Source organism: Chanos chanos, chromosome 4, assembly GCF_902362185.1.
Source record: "Chanos chanos chromosome 4, fChaCha1.1, whole genome shotgun sequence".
Classification (NCBI taxonomy): Eukaryota; Metazoa; Chordata; class Actinopteri; order Gonorynchiformes; family Chanidae; genus Chanos; species Chanos chanos.
In genome coordinates, this window is record NC_044498.1 from 36,723,536 (window position 1) to 36,742,614 (window position 19,079).

Below are 19,079 nucleotides of genomic sequence, written 5' to 3' on the forward strand. Positions count from 1 at the left end.
GACTCTACATGCACAAAAGTACAGTATTCAGGAAAATGTATTCATGTAGGAATTCAGACTGGACCCAATAATATAGGAGCAGTTTTGGCAGGGTCAGCTGACGCAGTCTTTCAAAAGAGACAAGACTGTTTTGGTTCAGTCCGTGCGTCACTAGAGGAAATGGAGAAGTGAAGCTGCCTGCTGAAAGCTTGGAACGATCTGCCTGAAAGATTAACAGAATGTCTTGAGCAGGCCTCTTGACAATCCTCCTAATCACATTGAACTCAAATGTGTCACCTTGCCCAGACACATCCAGAATCATCCAGTTTAGTGTGAATGCAGAAACAAACACTCAAAAGAACAACAACAACAAGAAAGAAAAAAAAAAAGCAACAAAAAAAAAAAAACATGCTTTCCAGAACCCCTGTAATCCCCTTGAGAGGAGGAAGGGGCACAAACCTCCGACACACGCAACCATAAATTATTCAAAACTCCCCCTCTCTCCCGTCCCTTCCCTCCATGCCCCTCTTCCCTCGTTTCATGTCTCTAAAAGCTTTTTTGATTTGCTCCTGCAACGGCCTAGTAAGAGCTGAGAAAAATGTTCTGGTCTTTTCCGGTGCAGAGCCCCTTTTACTGGCCAACACATAAACTGTCTCCATAAACACACGATTCCCCACTAACACTGATTAATGGTTGTCATGGGATTGGAGATTCTGTGGGTAGCATCCTTGTCTTGAATAATACGATCATATGAATTCAATATTAAGCGTTGTTGTTCTGCCTTTGGTCAGCTGAAGCTGTGTCATTGATGTTTGCCTAATTTTAAATTCCACTGTCTGTCTGGCAGAAAAATCTCAGATAATGGATATGCTTTGGATGTGCGTTGACCTCTTAACAACTCCTTGAACCTCTGACGCCTCCTAGTGTTTCATAATGAAAATTTTCAGGCTCAGTTTGTGTAGTATCTCACAGAGATGAAGGAAAGTATCTAGAAAAATGAAATCATAGCAATCACATTATATGATGTAAAAAAATGTTACATGCACATATAACAATCTATGAGTAAGCATGAGGATGTACTAGAGAGAGGACTGAATCATTCATCCGCTTCTAATTTCTTTCTTTCTTGTCTCTTTCAATCTCTCTCTCTCCCTGTGTGTGTGTGTGTGTGTGTGTGTGTGTGTGTGTGTGTGTGTGTGTGTGCGTGTGTGTGTGTGTGTGTGTGTGTGTGTGCGTGTGTGTGTGTGTGTGTGTGCGTGTGTGTGTGTGTGTGCGTGTACGTGTGTGTGTGCGTGTGTGTGTGTGCTGTAGGTTGCGCTGGCTGTGGGAGGGACATTAAGAATGGTCAGGCTTTGCTGGCTCTGGAGAGACAGTGGCACTTGGGCTGCTTTAAGTGTAAGGCCTGTGGCAAAGTACTGACAGGAGAGTACATCAGCAAGTAAGCCATACAGACACAAATACATACACACACACGCACACACACACACATGTGCATACACACACACACACACACACACACACACAAACCAAACCAAACCATATAGTGCATATATCTTGGAGGCAGTTATATCCCTCAAACCCAGAATACTGGGCCTATCTGTCATACTGAGATCTCCTTTAATAGGAGGTATTACACTCTATTTTGTTATTATTCTCTCTTTTTTAATTATTGTGTCATATTGTATTAGGATAAATTATACTGTTTTGGGTATTGTACATTATTTCCTCTGTGGCATGTTATCTTGTTATTTCTAAAATAAAACAATTCCAAAGTTAAGATATGCAGTACCATGTAACAAACCACACAGTCAAACATTTGTAACACCACATTCAAATGACAGTGTGAAATACTCAAATGGCACACATACATTATAAGACTGCATACACCATGTCTCTTTCTTTCTATGTCTCCCCTATCTCTTGCTTTTTCTGCACAGAGATGGCGCTCCCTACTGTGAAAAAGATTACCAGCTGAATTTTGGAGTGCAGTGTGAAGCCTGTCACCAGTTTATTACAGGGAAAGTTCTGGAGGTGAGTTGACCATTCATGTTGAAAAAGGCACATGTGTGTGAGTGCATACACACACCGATAATACCCCAGTCAAATTATGAAGCAGATATTTGAACCCTTGTAGATCATATCATAATTATTGAAATTACTCCAGTTATGATGATGCAATGACGATAAGGACTTATGATGAGGTCCTCACACCCAGGTGAGAATTCCTTTTGAAAAAAAAAAAGGTGTGTTTTGGAAATGGACTCTACTAAATGTATACTAGCTCTGATACTGCTCTCTCTCTCTCTCTCTCTCTCTATCTCTCTCTCTCTCACACACACACACACACGCATACATGCACATTTGAGACTGTAGTGGCAAATGCAAGAACATAGTGTAGTTTTGCAAGTGGAGTTATAACAGGACACTGCAGTGCCTAGCTCTCTGATTGGCTCATCAAACGGTCTAAATAATTGGCCCTCCTCCTCTTACCTTATTAGTCTTTAGACATTGCCTTTTAGACTGACCACGCCTCCCTCTCTGCCTTGTTTGGAGTGTGAGAACTTTGACAACTTGCAGAGGAGCAGTTACACACACTGAGCATGGGATGTAAGGGCCTTTGCTGATTCAATTCAGTTTTCACTCTGGGCATGCACAGGATTTTCAGTAGGTTGAGATAAAGTAAGTTCTTCTGTAATTCAGATTAGTTTTTCACTTCAAGAAAGAAAACTGTCTTGGTGTGTGTGTGGGTGTGTGTGTATGTATGTGTGTGTGTATGTGGGTGTGTGTGTTTAAGTTTGAGATACCTGCAGGCCTATACACTGTGTTCATCTATTTATACACTGTGTTCATCTATTTGGAGTGTTCATTTGTGTGTGTTTGTATGTATGCACATATGTGCATGTGTGTGCATGCGTGTGTGTGTGTGTGTTTGTGTGTGTGTAAGTGTGTCTGTGCGTGAGTGTGAGATACCAGCAGGCCTTCACACTGTGTTCAGGTATTTGGTGAGCCCAAAGGTTGCTCTAAATGAGAAAATACATTCACTCACTTTTTGCAGTCCTTTTCAGGGTTTTGTATTGCCAGCTCTCTATTTATTATAGGATTCTGCCATCTGAATGAATTTGATTATTATATGAATATCTGATTATGTGCACTGTGCATAAAGCTTTGGTGATGTACTCCTAGAGTATTTGCCATGATTGTTGAATTTTGATTGTTGATTGTTGCCATGTGCACACTCTCACACAGCCATGCACACACACACACACAACTTAGAGCACACTAAATAACCGAATGCAGTGTATTTCTCTCTCTCTCTCTCCCTCTCTCTCTCTCACACACACACACACATCTGAAAGATGACCATTGATATTTCTTGTTACAATATAGCATCTAAAGAGGTATTATACAGATCAGACTCATTTTGTCATGTTTATTGGAGTTGTTTACAAAGGACATATTATGAGTGAAACAAGTGGTGAGACATTGTTTTCTAAAAAGAATCTCTGACTAACACAAAGTCCCATTGGCCGTACAGACAGATCACACAGACACACAACAATACACTACACTTTCTCATTGTTTCATTGTACTGATGGTGCATAGTGTATCCTGAGGCATTAGATATGGGTGAGTAGAGTACATGGTTTAGACTGTGTGCATTAGAGAATATGGCTTCCTGAAAAATGTGAACACAAAATGGCTCCTTAGGCTGTTGCCATTATGGCTCTGTAGTTTCCTCATTAAGGCTGTGAGTCTGTGTCTTTGGATGGGTCTATTTACAGTCACAAGAAATAGCACACAGTGTCTAGCCTTAACCCTCTTTGGCAGAAATAGGAGTAGGATGTGTTAGCACTGATGCAAATGTCATAGACAATGAAAATCTCCCTGTTGTCTTTAAATGGCTTAGGTAATTTGCACCTTAGGAAAAGGAGGCTGTACCAGCTTTGCTCTATAACAGCTTGATTTGAATATCTGTTTGCTAATGGTCAGTACCAGAGACTGATTAGGCATGCAAAGCATCTCATCTGTGTAACTTTCTGGTGCCAGCTGTTATAGAGGGATAAATTAATGCCAGAAGAGCAATGCAGGTAGAATTCCAGAAGAAAGAAAAATCTCTCATGCACAGCACGAAATGTGTGTGCAGTCCGCCTGTCTGATAAACACGAACCATACAGTGCCAATTAATTAAGTAACTGTGTGCTTTTGCTTTTATGTCCTTGTGTGTGTGTGTGTGTGTGTGTGTGTGCGTGTGTGTGTGTGTGCGTGTGTGTGTGTGTGTGTTTCAGGCAGGAGATAAACACTACCACCCGAGCTGTGCACGCTGCAGCAGGTGTAATCAAATGTTCACAGAAGGAGAGGAGATGTACCTACAAGGTGATTTTGTAACAATAGTAGCACAACTGCCTTCTTCACGCATCAGCCATGTTTTACGCAAAGCTCAAACGGTCACACCAGTGACATTTCAACAGATACTGTTGTTGTTAGAAGCTGAAATTGCAAAATATTGTCAGTGCTGCGGAAATAATATAAACTGTAATGTTGTAATGAAAATGAAGCAACAAGTCAGTTTGGCAACGGTGCTATGTAACGCTTGCCTTACGACATGAGTAAACAAATTTCACAGATCAAAAAAGAGAGATATATCCTGAAAATATCCCATCGATCATTTTACCTCCCAGTATTCTACATACAGTCCTTACGTTTGTAGTAGTTTTAAATGTATCCATTTGGATAAATGCTTTTATTCAAAGTGACATGCAAAAGAGGCATAGCTTATTGTACGTTCCTGGAAACACACATTTGCAGAAGATGCGATGAGGCTGAGTGTCACACAAAGCTGTAGGACGAGCTGTATGCTTATGCTAATTCATTGTGATACCAAGCTAAATTGGGATACAGCTACAGTCAGAGATAAACTCTGTCCCAACATTGGCCACTGTCACCCAATAAGTCTGCAGCCTTTGATTCTAGTGAATGACAGATGCTTATTCAGTCCTGTTTGTCATTATAATTTTCATTTAATCCATGTAATAACTGCAGTGTATGTTTATGTGTGTAGGCTCCACTGTTTGGCATCCAGGCTGTAAGACCTCCAGCAGGACGGAGGAGAGACAGAGGGTAAAATTGGAAAATTCATATCTATTAGTATGTAATGTGTATAGTACTGTGTGTTATATCATATGTCATGGTCCACTTTTCTGATCGGTCCATCAGTGAGTCTTTGGCCTTTAGGACGTCTCCTCAACTGATTGCTCCCATTTCTGATTGCTGTCTGGTCTTGTACTTTTTACAAAAAAATTATCACCCTTCTAACGGTTGTATGAGACTGGCTCTGACAGAAATTTGTGGCTTTGAACTGGACTTCTTTTAATTCAGTTTTAAATCAGAACTGGAGTTGTAACAGTGAAGTTATTGTCTTTGCTTACATTAAACAACTGGTTTTATACAGACGATATTTGTTAAACAGTGTTTAGTATAGAAACAAAGGAACTGTTCACAAAATGTTCAAAATTAATCCTTTGCAGGACAAATATTCTCTTAACTGAAAAAAGGAGATAGTGTGCTCTGTGTGGTTTTAAAAGTAGCAGCTATTGTTTGATTGTTTGATACAAAAGTAGCAGGCTTAGAGCAACGAGTTTTCATTTTTCACAGAGCACTAAATGATCTTTAGTCAACTTCTTCCTTCCTCTACAGCTATTGCCTGCATCACTAGCACTCCTGCACCAATCACAAAGGCAGGTACTGTATTCAATATTAGCTCTGCCATGGCATCACCTGACCATGTGCTGCCCCCTGCAGGGCATTTTGCTATAATGCAATCTCTTATTTCACAGTATGGAACCATTAGCAATTAGCCTGGCTCTCAGCTGTGACCTTAAAACACCATGAATCAAAAGAGGGAGGGAAAGGAAATGAACATCACACAGAAAGTAGATTCAGATTTTATGAATGTGATGGGAATAGATCTACGACACCATTATCCTCATTCTGGGACCACTGGAGTCATGCTGACATCATCTGTTTGTGTTTCTCATGGTGATTGGCTGGTTATTGGCTCTCCAATTGGCTGGGGCGTGTGTCATTTCAACTTTGTCTTTTCAGCAAGTCTTGAATTGGATTGGCCTGTCAAAAAAAAGACATTCTGTCAAACCAATCTTTAGATCTTTGATTTGGGAGAGAGCCTCTATTAGTCAATCTCTTGGGACAACACATCCTCAAATCCGATTGCCTGTATGTATTGATATGACATGATTTAAACACTGCTCGTTTCTCATTTGAGCACGCTTGGTAAGTATTCACCAATGCAGAGTCTCACATCCAGTCTCATTCATTGTGTTAGATGAATGGAGACCATGATGGACATGTATTTCCAGTGGAGAACTGCTGGAGTTTTTCTTAAACAGAGATGCAGATGTCCTGCCGAGTACTGTCTCTGCCCACCTCAAAATATCTTTAACTGGGTAATTGGATGTATGATTGATTGACTTTAGGGTAATTAGTTAAAAAAGCTTTTGGCTGAAGGGTTTGATTGGCTGAAGTAGAATTCATGTCTTTTGACATTAGCATTTGTACTGTGTGCTGATAGCATTTATACAATTTGCAGGATAAAACGGGTTCCCTTTAAAACAGTCATCAACTATAAAATGTCCAACGTATAGACCACGGCTGTTTCAGTTATTTTCTGACCACAGAGTATGGATAGACTGTGTTCTGTTTTATTGTTATCCATAAACTTTTCCATGTTTAATTGTGCATTCTCTGTTGTGAAAATGAAATGAAATGATACGATGACAAAGCTAAAGTCACATTGTGTTCCAGCTGCAGGACTGGCTAATGTCTGATGACCATTCATGGCAATTTAAGATACTACATATCACCATAAAGCATTTGCCTTTAATCTGTTTTAATCTAGACCAGTACTCCTGCTAGTGCATATTGGGTTCTTGGGTTCTAAACTCCTGCTTATTCCACAGCCTACGCGCTCATTGTCCGAAAGTACATGTTCCAGACCTGGTTCAAGCATACCTGGCTCACCGGGTCACACCATATATGTGAGTTGAGCCTAAATCTTGTGTTTCACTTTGACACCAACTAACATCTTAAAGACATACTAACATTTACTGACATCCTATTACTGTTGCAGTTTTGAGACAGACCCCCCCCCCCCCCCCCCCCCACTCATACTCATACTCATACTCATACTCATACTCTAGAAAGGGTTGCTATAACGATCAGTCTTTATGTGCACCAGGGTAATATTATAACACTAATTCACTCACAGATAAGACAAACTTGGTTTTGTACCATTATAAATGGGTTTAACTCGTGCGTAGGCTGTAGAATGAAAAAAGTCTTTGTCTTAGTCTCCACTTAAGTTAATGGGTATACAGCTGCCTCTCATTATTTGCCACTGACTTTTAAAAAGACCTCAATTATTCACCAAACTGTTTGTTTTTTTCCACAAGTATGCTGTATGTACATGCGATCCAATGCAATGAATGTCAAATTGTATTTTTTGAGATGTTATTGGTTGTTAGAATGACAACTGTAGTCACTGTGGCTGACGCTAGCGCTGTTGCTGGTGCTGTGAGGATTATATGCTTGTGCCCTTTAACTCAGGTGTGATCGCTAATAGCTAGCACAGAATCAGCTACAGAGCACTGCTGTAGTATTTCACCATGCTGGTCTAGCTTTACTCATCTAGCCTAAAATCCTAATGCCTAGATCTACTGTTTCCTGTCAAACAGTTAGACTGGAAAAGTGGGAATATGGTAGTTATAATAACCATATTACCAGAAAATTGCTTCATTAATAACAAGACTCTTTTGTCTTTGTTAAAACTCCTCTGTTCCTAGTTTGACTAGCTATTGTGAGCAATCCAAGTTCATCCTTAATAACTATAGTCGCTGTAATTGAAATAAGCACGTGAAGCCTTAGTGCTCTCTATGCACTGTCATCATTCACAGTGTGACTTGTATCACCTATTACACCGCATTACACAGTGAATACTGTCACATGGTCCTTGTGAATGTTTGACATAGAGACTCAATTAGTATTCTAGGTGGCTTAGTCCTTGTAGTTCTGTAGCTAATTCCCTGTCTCTGTTTCTGTGCGTATGTCTTTTTGTGTGTATGTTTGTTTATTCCGATCTAGGCAAAAGTAGACAATGAGATCCTTGATTACAGAGACTTAGCTGCCATTCCCCGAGTCAAAGCCATTTATGATATAGAGAGACCTGACCTGATCACCTATGAGCCCATGTACAGCACCTCTCTAAATGAGGAGAGAGAGAATGAGAGAGAGGTAAAGAACACACTTTACTCTGTGTGTGTGTGTGTGTGTGTGTGTGTGTGTGTGTGTGTGTATGTGTGTGTGTGTGTGTCTGTGCGTTATAGGGACAGAGAGAGAAGGAAATGGTACATACGGTTCAGATTAGTATTCATTGTAACTCTGAATGATGAAGCATTGCTTTTCTTCACCACTAAAATGACACCACACTGTCCACCATGAGACAGACAGGAAAACATACAGACAGAGCACTATAAATACACAACTGCAACCAGTCTTCAGTCTTCCAGTGCCAAATACACTCATTTTTTCAGTTTCATTTAAAGCGAATAAACTGTCTTGTGACTCTCTGAAGTAAACATTAGCATTTAGCTAAAGATTATTTTGCTTTGCGTCACGTCCCCGTCTTTGTCAACAGCTTCAGACTTCCAGACGTGCGCGCTCCCCCATGCCTGACAACAGAGTAAGTCACACACGCATACACACACTCACACACAAAGACATGTCATCTGATAACCTTACATTTCACATCTCTCACCTTACAGTGGATTGAGCTGCTCCAACAATACTTCACTAAAAAAATCACTTCATTTGTGGATTTGACCGTGTGGTGCAGTGTGTATGTGTATGTGTGTGTGTTTGAACATGTTCATGGATTAGTGTAACACTTGTGTATACTTTAATCATTCATGATATAGGCCGAGATATGTGGCTTGTCACTTTCGTCATATTAATTTCTGTCAGAGAAAACCAAGTGACATCATTTTCATCAACAAATTTGCCAGAGTTAAATTCACTTGTGTAAGTACGGGCAGTCCCCGAGTTAGGAACGTCCAACTTACGGACAACTCGTATTTACGAACGGACTGCCATAAAGCCTATTATATTAAAAATTTGAGTTAAATACAACGGTTCATAATAACGAAAGCACGCACTACGAATAACGAATGTGACGCTCATGAAAACACTCCGCGGTTTCAGTGGTTGACGGCTTGAGGAAGGAGAACGCCGTCCGCCGTTTTAAGTTGGGATAAAAGTGATCATGCTGCCGTTAACACTGTGTGTGCACCCGTTCCGACTTACCTACAAATTCGACTTAAAGACAGACATGGGAACGGATCTGGTTCATAACCTGGGGACTGCCTGTATGTTTGTATTTTGGACACCCACCATAGCAATTTTGTAAGCCTTTAAAAACAGTGCTCTTTTCAGAGTAAATATAACACTATCAGTGTTAATGGAAGGAAGCCTCTGAAGTGCATTCTGTGCAATTCCAAGAAACTGGAGGAAGATCAGCACTGGCAAATTTGGTGTGTCTTATGAATTGAAGTGCCATTATAGGAGAGTGTTATTTGACATAAACAATCACCGGTTGAGATCTTAAAGATATTCTAAAAATATTCTTTTCTCCTTCTGTATCTCAGTCACCCAGAACCATGTCACCCACTCCATCAGCTGAGGTGAGTCCCCTCTCTCCCTTAATGTCAATCATTGTCACCTTGTTAAACATTGAAAGCTAGGAGATGATGCAATACTGAACATAATGCTATTAATCATATTATTTACAATGAATAGATCAAATTAAGTGTTAACGTCAGCTTACTTAGGCATTTTCAAAAGATTTGATTATTATTACACAAAGCTAGAAGAGAAATTTATGCTAGGATACTATGATCAAAACTAAAGCTACATTGGGAGGGTAGGTAAAGATCTGCTATGAAGAGGTTGACGTGACGTCTGTGTTTTTAGGGCTACTATGACCTAAGGGAACGCATCATCCAGAGGTCCACCAGTCAAGGCTCCATTGGGTCACCTGGATACAGTCGCCATAGTTACACACCCACACTGTCACGGTCCCCACAGCACTTCCACAGGCCAGGTGAGCCGTGATCAGAAAATGAGAACAGCTTTCTTGCTTCAAATTCAAGACCAAGAGATCTGTGTGTGTGTGTTTATGAGTGTGTCTGAGTGTGTGCTTGTGTGTTTGTGCACATAAATAGCTAAAGTTTGGATTGTTTTGAGTTAATATGAACAAGGATTCCTCAAATCTGGTCCTGGGAGTCCAGAGTAAGGCTGGTTTTGCCCTCACTTCATAATTAGGAGCTGATTTCTAGCTATCAGGTTTATATTCTCTTCAGTCAATTAGAACCACTGTGTTTGCTTAATACAGAAGCCAGCATGACTCTAGATCTTCAGGACTGTGTTTGAAATAACTGGATATATATTGTTCCTATGTAATTACTCTTTGATGGATCTGTTTTGTGGACTTCTGCTGAGCTTCCAGATGCTCTGTGTGTGTTATTACCACACGGGGAGATGAACTCACACTTAAGGTTCCAGTAGCCCGTCAACCTGTTACCAGTATCTCTCTCTCAAACTCCTGCTTCATTTGCTGTCACATTGATATTTGACCTTGGCTCTTTTCATTTGGAGGCACTGATTCACCAAGCGGGCGGAGTTCGCCCCTCCCCTCTCGTCCTGACAGTCGTGCGGCCACCCCACCTCTTCCTCTGACCCCTAAACATTTCCACCTGCCAGGTACCAGCCCAATGGCTGTCTATCCCAGCGTCCCAGTTTACCAGTACCCCAGTTGCAGCATGCTAAGTTACTCACACAAACTCACTCTCTTTCTGTTTTTCACTGTGGCTTTACTTGTCTCTCGTCTCTTTCTCTGTTTCTCCCTCTCTCTGCCTGTCCTTTTCTCTTGCTGTGTCCAGTCTTCACTCACTTACACAAAGAACACTCCCTCATGCCTCTTAAAAGAATGTTTCTATTCACGTTGGGTCTTCACCTGCTGATTTGTGTGGACTGTTGATTCCTGCTGACTTTCCTCTGTAAACTCAGAACCCAAACACGGCTACTCCAAAAGATTTCCTATGGATATCGTCTGTCCATATGGTCATCCTTCTGCCTTAAACTCACACGGAAAATGTTTTTTCTCATTGTACTGAAATCCTTTCATACTATCTGCTGTCCATGTTGTTTTGTCACTGGACTCATCTAGTACATTCTCTACTGTATCTTTGTGAAACTGTCGTTGTATTCTTTGTCTGACTGTTAGTTTGTCTTCTTCACCCATTCATTTAGTTGTGTGGCGTCACAGTTCGTCAGTGACATGTCCTCGTTTCTGATATTTGTCTGCCATTGTTTGAAACAGAATGTGTACACCTATTTGTCTGTCTGACTGTTTTCTCTTCAGCTGAACTAACTAGACCTTCTTCTCTCTGATTTACAGATCAAGGTGCCAACATTTATAGGAAACCGCCCATCTACAAACAGCATGGTACAGTCTCTCAAAGCTTCTAAAAACCTTCCTTCACATGCTCAATCCCCATTCATACACACACACTCACACACACACACACAATTGACATCACGTTTATGCTGGAAGACTTTGTGGAAAGGTAATTAGAGGACAAAATGAGAAAAAAAAATCACTGGATAGCAGAAAGTATGAGTAACTGCAGATAAAACAGTCATGTTACAGGTGCATGCTAATGCTTGGCAGGCATGTTTAAGAATGATTTAAAAATACAGCATGTAGGCTTTTGCATGTAGACACAGAGATAATGTGCAGTTGAATAATTATTGTCTTAGGCATTCACACTATAAGAGAGTCTGGATAAAACATGCCCTTTGTTGCCTCTACACAGTGTTGTGTAGATCATACGGTTTGTACAGACAGGCAGGTTTATAATATATGATAATGTTATAACGGCTGCTGGGTGGCAAATCATTTGTCACATTTGACTCTAAGCTTGTTCTGTTCTCTGGTTGTGTTAGAAGACTACTGCAGATCATGTTTCCTCCCCTGCCACACAGTGTTTCTGTCAGGGCCTGCATCTGTGTTCTCAGCCTGCTGAAAAAAATAAATCATACTATATCCATGTTTTGACTGTTAGACAGAGGAAGTCTTAAACACAGAGACTACCTAATTCTGCCTGGCACACAATTCTCAAACTGAATCCTTGGCACATGTTTCTTTGTATGTTACTGGTCTGAAAAAAAAAGCGTTTTTGGGAGGTTTTCTCATAGAGAGAGCTGTTAACTGTATGGCGATACCGTAGTTGTCTGCAAGGTGCATTCTTAAGTGTGCTGAATTCTGATGATAGAAAAAGAGGAGGGGGGGGGGGCATCTCTTTAACATTACTACATCACATCACTCTATGTAAACTGTACCTGTCCTTTTGTTGTGTGTTGTCATGTGATCATAATTTTTTGTCTCTTTTGTATTTGGAAATCATGAGTCCCATCACCTCATTAACATCTGATTGTGTGCCATTTAACACCACTCAATGTGAACATGTGAGTACTGTTTGAAGTCTCTCAATATACCCAAAGCTAAACAATATGAGGAAAAACTGTGAAATATATGAAAAATTGATCCAGTCGGCATTAGCTCCCCTTTAGTACAAGCAGTCATGCACAGAGATTCGTTTATATACCGAGACTGTAGATAATCAGGAATGCTTTTAGATCATGCTGATCCAGCAGAGGCGAATGCAGAGACTGTAGCAGCATATGTCTACAGTACGTGTAGTAAACCTAGGAAGGTCCAGATCAGCCTTTAATTTTTGTTTTTGACGTATGGTTCTAGTTTGTGTGTGACTCTAGCACCTGCAGTTCCAGGTTGTATGTGTGTGTGTATCATTTGTTTATATAGTGTTGTGTATGACAATAGGGGGTGGGGAGTGTGTGTGTGTGTGCGCGCACGTAGTGCATGTCTGCTTAGCGCCTGACCTCTGTGACTTGACTGGGACGGCATGAGGTGCACCTGCCCGCTAGCATGCAGGCGAACAAAACCCTGTCAGTGTGAAAGTAATCGTGGTTTTAAGGGGTTTGCTCCAAAGAACTTTTACTGTGTGAAAAGAATAGAACTAATAAATTCTCCACACATTTTCATCAAGGGTATTGCACTTTAGAGTGTCTTTTTTAATGTACTTTGCAGAGTCATAGTGCAGTATATACAGCGAAGCTATCAACCTTAATGTGTCTTGTTGGACCAAGCGTTCTGCTCCACATTTAGCAGAATTTTAACCTGGGCATTCCTGCATTTAGGCTAACATTTTACAAGGTAAATGTATTGACATAGATGGAGCGACCCATCAGTTTACACTGGCGTTTATGAAACCTGTGCTAACTGTGGTCTTGTTTGACCGTGTTAGCGAGCGATAGTGCTGATAGCTCAGTTTTCCTGGTTTGCTGATTTAGATTCAGCTGCCTTTGCAGTCCATAGCAAATCCGCCGAAGACATCATCAAATCGGCCAAATTTCCGTCGGCGTACGCCCCCCCTCTGGACGACCCTGCTAAGATAGAGACAGACCAGTGGCCATGTCCGCCAACCCACCCTTCTCCTTCTCTAGGTACCGTACCTGCGCTAAAGACTAATCGCTAATCCCTTACCCTAATCAGGGTTTGCTAGTAACGCTCTCCTCTTCAGTTCCTCCATGCTGTTCTTTTAGTGACTATATTGCATAAAGCATCAACAACACAATTTATTTGAAGGGGTCGAAATGCTCCCTGTGTTTGCTTCTCCCTGTATCTTTTTTTCTCTTTTTGCTGTGTTATTTTGTTTAACGGAATTTAATAGCTAAACCATGCAGGATAAACCTGCATGCATATGAGACTGACTTCAAACTAATTATTTGTCTGAGCATCTGTCTGTGATTATGTTTACAACATTTTACTGTGGTTGACCTAATCATACCAACTGTACATTTTCCTCACTCTAATTTATACAGATGCTACATTGCAGCTATGTAATACATTGTACTTGTAATTGTTGCTGACTTAACTTGATTTCTGCAAATGTGTCTGCATAAATATACTGTGAAGTTAATATCTTGTTAGTAAGTAACTGCCATTGTATTAAGTGTAATAGACACGCTAATATAAAGTTGAAATGCATTCAGTGTATCACTGTACTTCTCCTAAAAGAATATTCTACTAACCATAACAGCTGAGATTTTATTTTGAGTTACATTTTTCCTTGGAAGCAGAGTTCAGCTAATTGTATTGGCATAATGACAATTGTATGGCAATTTGATGATAGAGAGTAAACTTATTCAACCCTAAATACAGGTCTGTATTTTATTAAATTAATTTTCACATGAAGTCCATTTAAAACATGTGCCCTCTCTGTTCTCTGTTTCCTCTCACTTGTTTTGTGCTCCATCCTTCATTTTTTTTGATAGTAAACATTCCCTGAATATGACATCATGACATTCTGTGTCTGTGTATATGCGTGTGTATATGTGTGTAAATGTGTGTGCACGATTATTTGTTTTTGGTTGATGTATTTGTTCTGATGATACTTTTGTTTGTGTGTGTGTGTGTGTGTGTGTGTGCTGGGGCGGCGGGGGTTCCTGCTGGTGCATGTGTCCTGCTGATGTGTGCTCTGTGCGTATGTGCCTGCTTTTGTGTGTGTGTGTGTTTGTGTGTGTGTGGTTGTATGGTCGTATGTGTCTCAGGTTCAGATGGGAGGAGGAGGTCAAAAGAGGAAGATGAAGAAGAGCAACAAAAACGCAGACAGCTGCAAGAAGAACATCTCAACAAGGTTAAAACACCCGTACACACACACCCTGCTACACATACAAACAAGCACGCACACACACACACACCTGCGCTTAACCCAAGCAGACCTCTGACCAGAAAGTCATTTCTTTTGTGTGTGTATCTGAATCAGAGATATTCAGATTGTGTGTGTACATGGGCAGATTCAGTCTGGTTTGGGGAAACTCATTCTGAAAGAGGAGATGGAGAAGGAGATGATACGGGAGCGTCACGCCCGCAGCCTCTCTGCCCAGCGCTATGACCACCAATACAGCAACAGCCACGCAGGTACACACACACACACACACACACACACACACACACACACACACAGCCCTTTCAGACACTCTGCTTACGAGATCAGTGCATGATTCAAATGTGGAGGATAGCACACCTTTTACATAGACTAGGCATGACACAAGGCTACTGGGTTGTATTAAGTGAACTGTTTTGTAGTTAAGATGAACTGTTCTCCTCTGGGAAATTTCAGATCCAAATTCTCCATCCTCTAAAACATCGTCTTTGCCAGGGTATGGGCGTAATGGACTTCATCGGGTGAGAAGCGGAAACTTAGTTTTAAATGAGTGCAGTCCCTCTTCTTTCTGCTTTATCTCAATGACTGATTTTTCAGTGTATTTTTAAGCCATAATATGATCAAAGCTTTCAGTAAACAATAATATTGCCTGTCTTTCTCTCCCTCAGCCCCAGTCCACTGATTTCACACAGTATAATAGTTATGGAGATGTGTGCGGAGGAGGGAAAGGTCAGTTACACATTAAACATTTCTTTAAATTTGAAAGAGATTTTAAAACAGTTTCAATTTACTATATATATGTACCTAAACCATCATAAACATTGGAGAAATTGAAATTGGTAGCTTGTTTTGTCCTCTACAAACATAACATGAAAGTTTTACTGTTTATGTCATCTCTCTCTCTCTCTCTCTTTCTCTGTCGGTCTGTCTTGCAGAGTTTCAGGTGGGTTCAGACTCTTCCTGGCCTGATGTCATTCCCGTCCCTTTTGCACTCGTGTCTCTGACATGCTCTGCTCTTGAATGGCATGCCACATGTTACACACAATGCACTTTAGCCTGGGAATGCCACCCCCATTATAACACCCGCATTTTCCTTCAGAAATAGCTTTAAGTACTGACAGCTGTGTTCAGGTAGAAGGGAGCAACTTTGACTCCAGAGACCATGTACTGTATCTCCAATTTGCAAGATATAGAATAATCATTTTACAGGTCTTAGCCACACGAGTTACACATCAGAAGTGAACGACGTCAGAAACTCAAAATAATAGTATAATATCGAAGTATTTGAATAAACTCATGATCTGACATGTCTGATCTTACAAGTGCTACTCTAAAATATGCTGTCGCTGACTCCATTTTTACTGTGAAAATTTAGAAGGGGACAGACGTTGTGATGTTGGAAAACGTTACACATAAGAAGTAGGGCTGACAGGCTGGTTTGTGTTCTCTTTGTGTGTGTGTGTACGTGTGTGTGTGTGTGTGTGTGTGTGTGTTCTGTCCTTCAGCCCAGTCAGGATGGCCACCGACGCACAAGTAGGATGGACAGGGGAGTTTCTATGCCTAATATGTTGGAACCCAAAGCAAGTATCTTATTTCACAAGTTTTACCAATCCTTTCTATTCATGTAAGGTGAAATAGTAGAGCTTGTTCAAATCTCAGGTGAATAGTCTCCCATACACAGGGTTGCAGACAGCTTGTATTACAGAGCTTATTAATATCACATTCACCAAGAATATAGCATTACCACTAACATAATATATAATCTATCCAAACATTTTTTTAGATATAGAAAGTGTGTGCTTTGGCCAATGATTATATAAATAAAGAGGTAACAGAGGATAATCAGTAGTGAGTGTGATTGTCATTGTTATGTAGTATCATTATAGTAAATGTGTTTGGTGCAGGTTTTTCTGTGGTTCCTAGGCATGTATCAGCTCTCTGTTTCAGTATAGACAGCTCTCATCTCCCATGAGACATTGCAGGCCAGAGAGAAGTTGCTAAATTATGTTTTTTGAATTAGTATATTGTGCTGTTTGTGCAAGCATTTTACCTCAGACCTCAAAGAGTTTCTCTTTTTCTCTTTTTCAGCTAGATGTTAATTTGAGATCATCTGAGATTTTAGAGTTTTAGCTGTACATTTTCTTTTTCCTTTACCAGTTCACATTCTGCTGTTCATCTGCCTGAAAGCACTTATACCAATCACAACCCATTCCCTTTTCATTTTCATCACTGTTTCAGACACCCTTAAAATACACACACATACACACACACACACACACACACACACGCACCCACACACGCACCCACACACGCACACAGTTGTTTCTCTGCACTGGCTCTACTCTAAGAGTAAATAGCCAGATTAGCCCTTTATATATGTTTGCATCCTTCTGCTGTGTGTGGGCGCATGCGTGTGTGATTATGAATGTGTGTGCACGTATGCATTATGGTGGTTATAGGAGGAGAGTAGTCAACCTGAAACAGGTGTGAGTAGGCAGGCATCCAAGCAGACAGTGTGGCTGATTTGTCCTGTACAGAAAACATAATACTCCTTTGGAAGGGCATTAGAACTGTGCTATACCATACTGTGTGTAATAGACGTCGGTCTAAGTGTATATGAGCTGACCGCTGTGTCCCTGTGCAGGTATACCCATATGAAATGCTCATGGTGACAGGTCACGGTCGGGCCAGGCTTCCCCGAGACGTGGACAGAACCAGACTGGAAGTAAAAAGCTCTCGAATATATACTCAGCCAGTTTAAAGATACTGTGGCTTTTTTAAAATATGAAATTCTTTTTATGACCCAAAACTTTCCATTCGTAAGCCACTGTAATAGTAAGTAACAATGACTGCAACAACCTTCACTTCAATATATTTATCTCTCTCTCTCTTTCTATTTCTTTTCCCTCTAGCGCCATCTAGCACCAGAGACGTTCTTTGATATTTTTGGAATGGAGCTGGAGGAGTTTGATCGGTTACCACTGTGGAAACGCAACGACATGAAAAAGAAAGCCAGACTTTTCTAATCATGCATCAACAGGAGCTTCCGTTCACTCATACTCTGCTTGCTGTGTAAAAATAGAAGCATTTATCCTTCCAGAATATTCCATGTGATGATAGCTCTAATGAAATAAACGCTTCCATATTTAAAAAAAAAAAAAGAGGAAGTACAAAGAAATTATTTTTTAAGTAATCTCATTTTTTTTGTTGTCCTATTCTGGATTCATTTACTGTTCTCAATAGGATTGCTTCCTTTTGTTTCTGCCTGCTTCTTTCCTTTCCCATGTCTTCTCTGGAATTTAGTCTTTAAGAGTTCAGTGTACCTTCAGTGAGGTTCTGTGTCAGTAGAGTTTAACTTACATTAGCACAAAAAAACAGACAGGCAGATAACTGTGAGTTTTTGTGCAACACTAGTCTAAAGACTACATTGAATTGCCGTTTACTCATACCGGGGAAAGAGCTAAACAATTCAGCTCACTGATAAATCTCCATGAATCTTCCTGGATTCGTGTGTTTTTATTTCAGCTCATTAATATAAACGAGTATAATGAGTGTTAACTATCTCCTTTGACCTCTGTGTGTCTCAATGTTTTCATCAGCTATGCTGAGTTTTACAGTGCTACTAATGCTTTACAAGTAATGGATTCCTTGACTGGACTTCAAAATGTCTTCACTAATTTATACGCAAAATGTTGTCCTTTCAGTTGTTGAGGCCATGCTGTGTTCCTTATTTTAATGAGCTTATGTATCATGTGGAACCATTTAAAAAAAAAAACAAAAACAAATGTAAGAGTAGGATTTGACTGTGTTAACGTCTGTGAGAAAATGGAAACCCACACTGCCATTTGCTGTAATAAGGACTGAAATGAACAGATGTTGTATTGTGCTGCACCAAAGGCATAACCGCTGTCACTAATCAAACCCCTTACTCAGGACACTGGAATTCAGACAGGATGCAGATGTGGACCACTGAATACAGTGCATTGGATATAATGGAAACTCTAGTTTCCAGAATGTTCTGCAGGACCAAACTAGCAAAGCCATTGTAGTGGGAACTCCCCCCATCTCCTATTGATCTTTCAATCATGGTCAACTTCAGTGAAGCCTTTTTCCTAGTTTTGAATAGGTGACTAATAACACTTTCTCTTACTCTCTCTCTCAATCATTTCTCTCTCTCTCTCTCTCTCTCTCTCTCTCTCTCTCTCTTAATTATTTCTCTCTCTT

General features: G+C 40.5%; 1 protein-coding gene across 3 annotated transcripts in view; it reads left to right on the plus strand.

Moving 5' to 3' along the window:
- ablim1a (actin binding LIM protein 1a) overlaps positions 1-17,881 on the plus strand; it is a 33,502-nt gene extending 15,621 nt beyond the window's left edge. Inside the window, exons 5-22 of one of the 3 annotated variants that reach the window (XM_030770426.1) lie at positions 1,291-1,417; positions 1,917-2,010; positions 4,266-4,353; positions 5,039-5,097; positions 6,954-7,031; positions 8,134-8,283; positions 9,693-9,728; positions 10,018-10,147; positions 10,702-10,806; positions 11,504-11,551; positions 13,480-13,632; positions 14,746-14,825; positions 14,986-15,100; positions 15,312-15,376; positions 15,524-15,588; positions 16,366-16,435; positions 17,500-17,580; positions 17,768-17,881. In XM_030770426.1, coding sequence (XP_030626286.1) covers positions 1,291-1,417; positions 1,917-2,010; positions 4,266-4,353; positions 5,039-5,097; positions 6,954-7,031; positions 8,134-8,283; positions 9,693-9,728; positions 10,018-10,147; positions 10,702-10,806; positions 11,504-11,551; positions 13,480-13,632; positions 14,746-14,825; positions 14,986-15,100; positions 15,312-15,376; positions 15,524-15,588; positions 16,366-16,435; positions 17,500-17,580; positions 17,768-17,881 — 1,658 coding nt within the window. Of the gene's footprint in view, positions 1-1,290; positions 1,418-1,916; positions 2,011-4,265; positions 4,354-5,038; positions 5,098-6,953; positions 7,032-8,133; positions 8,284-9,692; positions 9,729-10,017; positions 10,148-10,701; positions 10,807-11,503; positions 11,552-13,479; positions 13,633-14,739; positions 14,826-14,985; positions 15,101-15,311; positions 15,377-15,523; positions 15,589-16,365; positions 16,436-17,499; positions 17,581-17,767 lie in introns of all 3 variants that reach the window. The other 2 variants (XM_030770427.1, XM_030770429.1) reach the window with 2 other exon arrangements.
- The last annotated feature ends 1,198 nt before the right edge of the window (positions 17,882-19,079 follow it).